The sequence below is a fragment of the Megalobrama amblycephala genome, linkage group LG9 (assembly GCF_018812025.1).
Source record: "Megalobrama amblycephala isolate DHTTF-2021 linkage group LG9, ASM1881202v1, whole genome shotgun sequence".
NCBI lineage: Eukaryota > Metazoa > Chordata > Actinopteri > Cypriniformes > Xenocyprididae > Megalobrama > Megalobrama amblycephala.
Window position 1 is genome coordinate 26,511,269 of NC_063052.1, and position 12,231 is coordinate 26,523,499.

Genomic DNA, 12,231 nt, shown 5'->3' on the forward strand with positions numbered 1-12,231 from the left:
GTTTTCGCTGAAGGGCATGTCCGTGGCGGCCTGACAAAGTCTGATGTTTCGCCATGAAACAGGAAGTTGTTGTAACTAGGGCATACAATGTCCGATCTGCTTTGTTTGTTTGATAATAGTCCTAACCTGAAGCTAATATTCAGTTACGGTCACAGCGTCACCTGTTGGCAACAGGAAGTGTGGCACTTTGAAATGACTTTGTCATAATTCTCCTGTATTTTCTCGCTTACATGCATGTCACCCACTGTTCACTGTTTTCCTGATGCCAACAGGTGGCGGTGAGCCCGGGTGCGAGGGCCCTTTCATCACTGCTTGCAGCTTTAAATCTTATTCCTTTTCACCACCCATACAAAAAACAGATGATAATGGTTATCTAAAGCTATTTTATTATTTATTGACATCAAACATCTATGGGCTCAAAAGAACAGACCTGTAAATACATGGAACACTAATACAATTCATACAATAATACAATCAAATATGGCATGTCCACAAGCTAATGCTAATCGAACCATATACAATTAAAAGACAAATACAGTTAATTATAGTTCATAACTTCCTGAAACCAGCTAACAGCAGATGGAGATTATGCTCGGTACTCTACTGCTTTTCCTGCAGTTCCCGGATGTGAAATGTTGAAATTTGAACCACTGAATTTGTGGACGTGAAATAAAATGGACCGCAAATTGCCTGCTGAATATTATAGGTTGTATTTTTAAACAGAATGAATTTTGGAAGTGAAATCTGAAAGGTGAATATGGATTAAAGGGGTCATGAACTGCGTTGGTTTATTGTTTTATAGTGTTTGCTGGGGTGCACTTATAATGTTAGTATGCTTTTTACATCCAAAATTGTCATAATTTATAAATAAAAGGCATTTTTTCTACCCTGATTTTAGCCCTCTGGTTTGAACGCTCTGTTTTAAGGGGCGTATCTGCCATGAGACTTCAGTGTAAACGCCCACTACTGTGATTGGCTGACATCTATGAATATTAAATAACTCTCTCTACTCTCTCTTTTAGCACGTTTTTACTATTACAGCTATAGCGAAAATTAACTCAAAGGGGAAATATTAATAATTATTCATAACTCATTATGATTATTAATTATGATTAATTATGAATATGCAAATCCGTTAATCAGATTAACTGGACATAGCTACATTAAAATTAATATTACAATCAGTTAACCTGTTCATCCAGTGAACGCTCAGTGTTGATTGTTTATTAATTCTAAGAAATGTTAATTTCCAAGTTATGGAAAACAATATTTCTTATTGTACTGTACTACTCAGAGCACGTAGTCCGGATCTATCACTTAAGAGGCAATTCATTAGCAGACGGAGTCAGAACCAAACATGTCTTGTGCACAATCTTTATTAACTAACTCACAAACACATAACTAAACTAACAAACATGTAACATAACATACACAAAGGGTCACACACACATACACAAGTCAGAATGAGTAATGATAGAGTTGAACCGGAAGAGATGCTGTTACTAGAGCTACATGAAATGTCAAAGGCAATCTGGAAAGGACTCATCAGTTTCTTTTAGCAATAGCAAAGGTAAGTCTTTACAAATCAATACTAAATCGCTGTTTAGCATTAAAATGTACGATACTTGCAAGATGCCTTTAGGCTGAGGAGCGTCGGATCTGCAGGTTGAGGATAACTCTTGACGTTATCATCTGAAGTTGTTGCCAGTCTGTTGGGTGATGAGCACATGGCTGGGTGTTGTAGGCCAGGGGCCTACCAGCCTTGCGGCCGGGCCTAGAGAGGCCGGCCGCAAGGAGATTTGTTCGGTCCAGAAGCAAGGAAGAAGAGGGGGAGTGGCACTGTTCGCTGGTTTTAACCTCTGGTCAAAGTCACACCTCTCAGTTGTTGACCGGACCAATGAAGATGTTGTAATTCTGGGTGGCAACACCCCTCCTGTCAGGGCTTTTACAACCCAGAAAGATTAACAAGCTGAGTTCTTGAATCAGAACTATTAAAGATTCTTTTAATACTGATGTGTTGCACAGGTATGGATGTACCGCATACACAAGCATTTAAATCTTCCCGCTACGAACGTATAGACACTAAACATGGCATGATTGAAGTTACCGTGCAGGTCATAACATTTAACAATCATCAAACATGTAAATACAATGAGTACAATACAACATCAGTAATAATGGATACCATTTCCTGAGAAGGATTCATTTATAGCACAGTCTGTCTATACATTAATGCCATAGAGTCTGTGTTCTGTGTGGAAAATGCAGGGAAGATGCAGATTTTCTGTGTCTCTACTCTGTTCTCCATGCGGCGACCGCATTCCTCAGCGCAATAAACTTGAAACTGAAAACTTCCCGGGGGATGGGGACAGACTCCAGAGTGAGCTTAAAACTATTGGTTAACTAACCAATAATTGTGTCTGATTTGCCTCAGTCATTACACAGCTCTCAAGGTTAACTAATCGTGAAAAGTCTTGCATTACATTTAGATCTATGGCATTATATTTAGATCGTTGCATGAAAAGTTGCAGAGATGAACACCGTGTAACCGATCACAGACGCGTTGCTGAGCGCATGAAAGCAGTGATCTCGTCATTGCAACTCAATTTCTGCACACTAACGAATGTTTTCATCTTCACTAACAGTGCAGAGGCGATATAACTTTTCAGTGTGTGCTGCTACAATGATTGCAAAGGATCTTTGATCGCTTTCTTTATATAATTTAATCACCGTTAAATAACAGATTATTTTCATCCTACTAAGAGAAACAACACAAGTTGACATTTAGTCACGGGTTTGATTTACTGACACACAGACAAAGAACATCTGACTGTACATGAATCATTAATATCAGATCAGGCATTAGAATTAACACTGTTACTCACATGTTGTTGTGTTACTGTCGAGTCCAGGCACTGCACAATATTTTGTAATCCTCAACGCTATGTTTATTGCTTGGTAGCTCGATCTGGTTTAGCACCACATATTTACTTATGCGTGAATCGGTGGGCAGGGCTAAACAGGCAGTTATGAAGTAGGCGTTGATTTTCTTCTGCAGAGGCGGTGCTTGCTGCCCTTTGATGTCATAGATCCCCACTTTGTAAATCCTGTTGTTTGCTGGGTCTGGTGTCAATTAAAGCTTTTATTGGACTAACAAGGACATTTTAATAAGGACAGCTCTAAAACTTACAGGCATATTCTTAAAGTATGATGACCTCTTATATGTCAAAAGCTCAAGGAAAATTTGATTTCTCAGTTCATCACCCCTTTAATGATTTTTTAACAATGAAAATGTGTGTGAAATGTTTTAAATTGAAATATTCATAGCTTAAATATACAACCATGTTGAATTTCAGCCCATAAAAATGCAAGCCCTAAAAATACAATGCATTAAAATACAAGCACGGTTAATGCAATGCATATTTTTTTCAAGTAGTGCAATTCAACAAGCTTTTTATTTCAAAAACATATGGCATTGTTTTACTTCCATAAGGTTAGCTCTTCAATGGTTCATGATTAGTTCATGCTTTCAATAATCATTAGTTCATGCTGAATTAAGTATTAGGTCAGGTATTAGTACATGATTATTCATGGACCCTTATTGTAAAGTGTTACCGATAAATTAACTAAATTAATAACTATTGATTCTTACAACATAATGAATCAATACTGAATTTACTTAAGCTGGACAATGACACCATTTTCTTTAAGAGCTGTTCTGCAGCCAAAATTATATACCAGATATGACACAACTCTGGATCAACATGCACCAATGCAATTCTTCCAATATATCCTAATCATTGTTAACATGCATTCATTACTTCAATAAACTCATTGTTTCTGCCTTAAATTAATACATTGTTTGAATTAAAGGTGGTAAAGAGGATGTTTTGTTTTATACATTTTTGCAATATTACTTGAAACTGTCTTTACTAAGTGATAAAAGACTATTTATTAGGTGCACTGAAAGTAATAATATTAATATACATCATCTGTGCACGAGGTAGGGCCTTAAAAACATCAGCCAATCGTTTATGCGATCATCGCGTAAACGATTGGCCCTCTGGCTTGTCAATCACTGCCATTGTGAGAGACGTGCGCGGATTAGCCCTCTGGCTTGTCAATCACTGCCATGACGTTCCTTGTGCGGCTGTGCGCTCTAGTAACTTTCCACACTACATGCGCCGCATGCAATGTTTTTGTCAGGAGACAGGAGTAACAACTGCAGATTATGAGGTGAGTCCGACATAATGAATCCACTAAGTGTGTGCGTGGCTTAACGATTGTAAGGCCGATTATGAATGTAAATTGATACTTATGACTGATCGCGCTCAAACGCGTCCAGTCAGAGCCAGTTGCTTTCAGTCTGCGATTACAGTCGGTGTTCAAATTTGCTTCAGGAGCAGGAAACTATCGCTGTATGTTGAGCACAGTCAGAATGTTTTAGCTAGTCATAAAATGTGTATCATTTCAAACGCTCATTTCAAAAACTCAGTCGACGAAAACATCCTCTGTACCACCTTTAATAGATTGTTAACTAATCTTGGAGTAATATTTGATGACCAACTGACCTTCAAAGACCACATTGCAAAGACAGCTCGGTCATGCAGATTTGCACTGTACAACATCAGGAAAATCAGGCCCTTTCTAACAGAACATGCAACACAACTTCTCGTCCAGGCCCTGGTCATTTCTAGGCTTGATTACTGCAATGCTCTTCTGGCTGGACTGCCATAATGCACAATCAAGCCTCTACAAATGATTCAGAATGCTGCAGCACATCTTGTCTTTAATGAGCCCAAAAGAACAAACCTCTCTTCATCTCTCTGCACTGGCTACCACTTGCTACACACATAAAGTTCAAGGCGTTGACGCTTGCTTACAGATCTACCACAGTCTCAGCACCCCCCTCACTAAAGGAGCGAAGGCTCATGGTACCATCACAGAGAGGTACAAAATCACTCTCCAGAACATTCTCGTTCACTGCTCCATGCTGGTGGAACGATCTTCCTGCCTTCATCCGGAATGCAGAATCCCTGGCAATATTCAAAAGACAGCTAAGAACTCATTTCTTTCATGAGCACTTAAACTCATCTTAAAAAACAAACAAACAAACAATCAAAAAAACCTATCCTTTCATTACCTATCCTTTCACTTCCTTTAATACCTCTCTATTGTAGCTTATGATACTCTGAGCAATGTCTGAAACTTGTATTGTGAGCACTTCTTGTGTCTATTTGGCTCTTCATGATGACTTGCTTATTGTATTCCTCACTTGTAAGTTGCATTGGATAAAAGAGTCTGCCAAATAAATGAATGTAAATGTAAAACTAACTGCATGATTTGTATATGTACATTTCTGAAATTACATAACTTGCACCTCTGACAACAGATCACTCCAAATTGTATTATTGACATGCATTTTCTGTAAAATTGCTTTGAAACGATATGTATTGTGAAAAGCGCTAAACAAGCAAGGTTTTTTTTGGATTTAGAGAAATTAAATCGTTAGACACCCCAGTCTGCAGGACTTGCCAATCAACACTGCCGATTAACTCTTACCTTGACAATAAGTGTTTGCACACTGGATATTTTGTTTTGAGGAGAGACATGCTGCTGCACTGCATGCTGGGCCCCCCGGACCGTCACAAGGATGAGAGTATAGGAGAGGATGATGATGGTGCAGGGTACAATGTAACAGAAGAAGAAAAGGCAGATGATGTAGATCATGGCAGGTGTGCTGTAGCTGGGAGCGTGCCAATCAATACAGCAGGCAGTGCCGTAAGGCTCTGACCCGTACTGACCCCAGCCTGAAAGCGGACCTACTGCAAACACTGCAGCATAACACCACACTCCAGCCACCAGGAAACGCGCATGGGACGAGGAGAATTTATTACCTGATAAAACACACACAAAAATGGCAATTATCAAAACAGCATATTGCCATGCAACTTAAACAATATCTGCAGTGTGTAGTATTTATACTGCACATGCAAATTTCTACAAAGAGGTGACCGTGAACATCATGTCACCAAGTACAGCGTGTTTCTGGATCAACCTCTTTGTTGATCCTAGAACAACATTCCAATCAACCAATCAGATTTTAGGGACAAGTTTATAGTTTATGTCAAGTTTAGGCTTACAATCATGGTTAGGTGCTTCTATATCAGTGTTATCCACCTATCATTTCAGCATTTTAAATAGACAAATAAGTTGCCTGGATCAAATCAGTAGCAGAGTGATGCTTCAGGCTCAAATAAATATGCCAGAGGTTTGCTGCATCCTCCCCACTGAGCACTCAAATCTGACCTACAAGACTGTAAATCTTTGTAAATCTGGAATTCAAGTCACGTGTTTCATAGTATATCGCAAAATGTGTTGAACTCTATTAACCAATTCTCTTATTTTACTAAATCACATCCTACAATAAATGTAGTATATGTAGTATGTGAAATTTTAATTTCTAATTGCTGAAACTTTAAATCAAAATAGGACTTATTTAAATGTTCAATATGGCACTGCAGCTTCAACACAACAGAATCATAATATGTGAAAAAATGAGTCAGAGCCTCAGTAACATACCGTAAAAGAGGGCAACTGAATCCAAGGTTCAGAGTTAGCCTGTAGGAAAATATTATCGCTCCAGTAAAGGAAAGGGTTTAAGTATACAGCTAAACTCACTCGCAGAAATGAGTGAGTAAGAAAGGTTATAATCACTTTAGCCTTTGGCTTTAAAGTACCACTGTAAAAATACAGGAAAACTTGTAGGAAATTAAAAAAGAAGTATTTCACAATGGATAAAAATAAGCAGTCTACAATTAGCAGTTCGCAGTGGAGTTCATGTGTTAATCTGACCATAGTTCAAGCTTTCCTAGTTTACCAACACGAGCCTGCACAGTCGCATACATCTGATCACGTCTTATTCAATCAAATTGATTATTTCTGTAAAATAACAGTTAAACAGAACAACTGCCCTGAAATGTTAAAAATGATACTGAAAATCAACATGTAAAGGAATTTCCCAAAAATTAAAATTCTGTGATCATTTACTCACCCTCGTATAGTTCCAAACCCATAAGACTTTAATTTATCTTTGAAATACAAATAAATAATTGTATGAAACCCGAGAGATATCTGTCCCTCCATTTGAAGGTCCATTACACCAAAACTTTGACTTTTAATGTCTCCTGAATAGACTTTATACATCAATCAGGCATAACATTATGACCTCTGACAGGTGAAGCGAATAACACAGATTATCTCTTCATCATGACACCTATTAGTGGGTGGGATATATTAGGCAGCAAGTGAACATTTTATCTTCAAAGTTGATGTCTTAGAAGTAGGAAAAATGGGCAAGTGTAAGGATTTGAATGAGTTTGACAAGAGCCAAATTGTGATGGCTAGACGACTGGGTCAGAGCATCTCCAAAACTGCAGCTCTTGTGGGGTGTTCCTGGTCTGCAGTGGTCAGTATCTAATAGGGGTGTAACGGTACACGTATTTGTACCGAACCGTTTCGGTACAGGGCTTTCGGTACGGTGCACGTGTGTACCGAAGCATTACATTGCAACCAATATTCACCACCAATAACCGCAATAAGCTCTGCGTTTTGTTACTTTCGATAAGAAACAAAGTGTCATCCTTCAAATTCTGTCCACGAAATCATGAAGTTTAAACAGAAAATGCCATTTTGACGTGCTTTGATGTGGGGTGACAGATCACTGTACAGGCGCCTCAGTTCAACCGGCAGCGCGAGCGCGGAGCGCAAGTGAATGTGTTCATCTCTTCCTCCTTAATACTAGTTACAGAATAAACATGAAAGAACATCTGAAGGTATGTTGCAAGATTCAGTACAACTTACTGAAACGGTCATATCTCATGTAATCGCTCATTCAGTGTTTCAACGGTGGAAAGACATCAATGAAAGCTTCCGTATTCAACAATATGTCATGATGCATTTACCTCAGAAAAGCCATTCAGTGTTCACAGCTTGTTAGTTCGCTAGAGAAATGAACTCTTTCGCTTAATATATGCACTGTATTAGCCAATATATTCATTATTTTACTTAACCTTTTAGTGATATCCTGATTAGGCTATTTAATGTATGTTTAAATAAATCTGATGTTAAAATAACAGCCACTGTGTAGAAATGATTATATTTCAACAACGAATTGGAGTAAAAACATTTAGAAGTTAATGCAAAAACTGCCTTAGGTGCAGCTTACAGGTTTGCATACAATTTGTTATTTGAGTGTTGATTATTTTATCTAAAAATAAAAAGCAATTGAATTTAGGCTAATAGTTTGGGCTTCTTTCAAGTTAGGGCTCCCTACATAGTTTATAGCAGGGGTCATCAACTATATTTGTCCAAGGGCCAGAATTTTTCTCTGCAGACACTGTAAGGGCCAGATACTCGTAATATAAAATAAAATTCGAATTGTATCCTAATATGTTATTATTTGATATACTAATTCTAATTCCAAATTTATTTAATTTTTTACATATTACCTCTACTGCAGCAAGCCACCAGGGGGCGATAGCGATATTTTAGGCTTCATATTTGTGAGGCTGTCAAGCTGTCCATCACTGTCACGCAATTGTGCGCTAATCCCAGGCAAGGAAAATTTTGACATTTGTGAAAAAATGAGCACGTGAAACAATAAAAGATGTTCAATGAGAGCAACGCGTTTATCGTCATTCTTGACTGAAGGCAGGCTATGGCACAAGCTACTTTTCAGAAGGGTTTTTTTTTTTTCGTTAGATTTAAAAATAAATAAATATGGAACGGACCCGAATATTCAAATATTCGTTCGGTGGGTTTGTTTTCGATTTGAAAATTTGACATTCGAATATTGTTTTTTTTTTTTTTTTTTTTTTTGCACACCTGGGAAACGATTCTCATTCCCCCTTGAATAAGGCCGGCGACACACTGGCTGCGTGAGCGTCTCAGCTGCGTGGCGTGTCCGTTTTTATTTCGGCTCCCATATTTAACAGGTTGGAGTTTGCACACTGAGACACGCGTCTCAGGCGCGCTCCAGCCACGCGGAAAACGCGTGCATGCTAGAAATAGAACCAACGCCTGTTCCAGCAACGGGAGTGTTCTCTGGCTAGAGCGCAGAACAGCGGAGTTTGTATGGACCGAAGTGCATATCTGAGCTTGTGTTTTGTTGCTTTGACATTGTGGAAAATAGAATAATAGAAACAAAATGTATTAGCATTTTTACCCGTTATTATCAATCTAAATTAATCTCGTTTTTAATTTAACTTAATTTCGTTTTTCTTTATTTAAATTTCGTTTTTTCTTTATTTAAATTTCGTTTTTGTTTATATAAATTTCGTTTTTTCTTTATTTAAATTTCGTTTTTCTTTATTTAAATCTACCCTTACTGTGCCAATTTGTTAGTCAGAAAAATATTAGACTACCTTAAAAGTATTGCTTAATTTAACAGACCTGTGTGTGTGCGTTTTATATCACTAGTGCAGTGTCCGTTCTCGGAGCATAAGCCCTGCCCGCATGAGGTGCGCCGCTTCCCGCTCGCGCTGTTCTGACTGTAGTTTACTAAAAGTTTATTAATTCTGAATGTGTCGCGTCTCGCGTGTCCATCTATATTGCACCAAATGCGACACTGCACTGCCTTGTGAAGTCGATTGGATGAACGGTTCTCGAAATAATAAAAATGCAAACGGACATACAGACACAGATTCCTGCCTTTATTAGAGAGAAAAATATGTTCAGCCCCTCTCTCCGAAGAGTCGATGTTCATTACTACCGAAGCTTCGAAGCTCAAAAAATGGTATTCGGACCAGCCCTAAACTTTTTCCTCTTACAAGGCTATTCCTGAATTCAGTATTATTCTGGGGGCCGGATGGAAATCTCTGGCGGGCCGGATTTGGCCCGCGGGCCGCCAGTTGACGTTGCATGGTTTATAGCATTAGCAGAGATCATTTTTTTTTATCCTTAAGAAACTTTTAGTTTTAATTTAATTTAATATATTTAAAGACAAAAACACAATTTGTTCAGTAAACCTCTGTTTAATAATAAAAAAAAGCAATTTTATGTTTAGTTTTCTCTCCACCTGTTGTACCGAAAACTGTACCGAACCGTGACTTCAAAACCGAGGTACGTACCGAACCGTGAGTTTTGTGTACCGTTACACCCCTAGTATCTAACAAAAGTGATCCAAGGAAGGAACAGTGGTGAACTAGCGACAGGGTCACGGGCGGTCATGGCTCATTGATGCGTGGGGAGTGAGGGTTGGCCCGTGTGGTCTGATCCAACAGACAAGCTTCTGTAGCTAAAAAATTGCTCAAGAAGTTAATGCTGGTTCTGATAGAAAGGTGTCAGAATACACAGTGCACAGACCCCTGTCCACCCACCACCAAAAGTGCCAACAGTGGGCAAGTGAGCATCAGAACTGGTGGCCTGGTGGCAATGGAAGAAGGTGGCCTGGTCTGATAAAGGATGGCCGGGTGCATGTGCTTTGCTTACCTGGGGAACACATGGCACCAGAATGCACTATGGGAACGAAGGCAGTGTAATGCTTTGGGCAATGTTCTGCTGGGAAAACTGCCATCCATGTGGATGTAACTTTGACACGTACAACCTACCTAAGCATTGTTGCAGACCATGTACACCCTTTCATGGAAACAGTATTCTGGTGGCCGTGGCCTCTTTCAGCAGGATAATGTGCCCTGCTACAAAGCAAACATGGTTCAGGAATGGTTTGAGAAGCACAACGAGTTTGAGGTGTTGACTTAGCCCCCAAATTCCCCAGATCTCAATCTAATCAAGCATGTGTGGGATGTGCTGAAAAAACAAGTCCAATCCATGGAGGCCCACCTTGCAACTTACAGGACTTAAAGGATTTACTGCTAACATCTTTGTGCCACATACCACAGCACACCTTCAGGGGTCTAGTGGAGTTTATGCCTCAATGGGTCAGGGCTGTTTTGGCAGCAAAAGCGGGACCAAGCAGGTTTAGGAAGGTGGTTATAATGTTATTGCCTGATCGGTGTATAAGTGAACTGCTTTCGCACACACATAAAGCAAGTCAAATATTGTAAACAAAGAATCAAACAAGAACCAATGAGGTTTTTTCTTGCATGTTACGGAAGCATGTTTGATCTTCCACAAGAACAATCTGCTTGTTGAGTCATGACATGCCAAATACTGTTTCCGGGGCCAGATCTACATTGAGAATACTATCTCAACAGCCATTTGTAAGCACTATTCTTTTATAGGACAGCAGCTAAGCTTTTTAAAAATTCACTATGTCACTATGTCTGTCTGGCCAGCAATATTTTAGCGATTCAGAAAAGAAGAATCACTGTCTGGCCAACTGAGATATGGTGAGGTGATAAAGGTTAGATCATGACTTTTTGGTAGTACTACAATACACTGTGAGGGTTTATTAGCACTGTCTGTTGTTTGCTTTTGGGATCTGATAGAGCATTGGACCCAGAAATAGTGACACGTGATGTCAGACTTCAGTCGGATGAGGTTTGTTCTTGTGAATCAAGCAAATATTGTTGAGGATGGTTTATCATATTTGATGTGCTCTATGTACGTATGTGCATTGATCAATGTTTATATGTGAATAAAAGCCTAACTGAATCTGTTCATTACATAGTGTGACTGCGTCTTTTCAAAAGACTAAATCAACCAATTATTATGGATTTCTTTAACAATGTCTTCATGAACTTTTTGAATAATTAAATGTTTTGGCAAAATGGTCTTTCAGCGGAGGGACAAAAATCTTTTAGGTTTCTTAGCTGAACAAAAGTCTTTTGGGTTTGGAACAACATGAAGGTGAGTTGTTGATGAAATAATTTTAAATTGTGGGTAAACTGTCTGTTTAAAATGAAACGGTTCATTTTGAATAATTGTATATATAATTCATTTTTATAATCTGGGCCTCAAAAGAAACCAACTAAGGAGTCCTGCTGTAGACATCATTCCATTTGACTTCACAAACTATTTAAAGTGCAAACCAGATAGACAAAACAACACAATACATTAGGGGTGCAGTTAGGGGGAAGAAATGCAAAACATAAAATTGCTTGTTGTTTATTATTAACATCATTTATTATTATTAACATTTGTAAACATCAACAGTTTACATTTTTTAAACAGTTTTAAATAAAATGCCTGCTTGGTTTAAATAACAAAAATAAAATATATAAAATAAAATAGAATAAAACAGAAGTTCTCCAATAAATAAAATAATTT

General features: G+C 38.5%; 1 protein-coding gene across 1 annotated transcript in view; it reads right to left on the bottom strand.

Annotated features, from left to right (window-relative positions):
* opn7b (opsin 7, group member b) overlaps nt 1–12,231 on the bottom strand; it is a 61,109-nt gene that overhangs the window by 14,952 nt on the left and 33,926 nt on the right. The window contains exon 4 of the mRNA XM_048202423.1: nt 5,563–5,897. Coding sequence (XP_048058380.1) covers nt 5,563–5,897 — 335 coding nt within the window. The remainder of the gene's footprint in view (nt 1–5,562; nt 5,898–12,231) is intronic.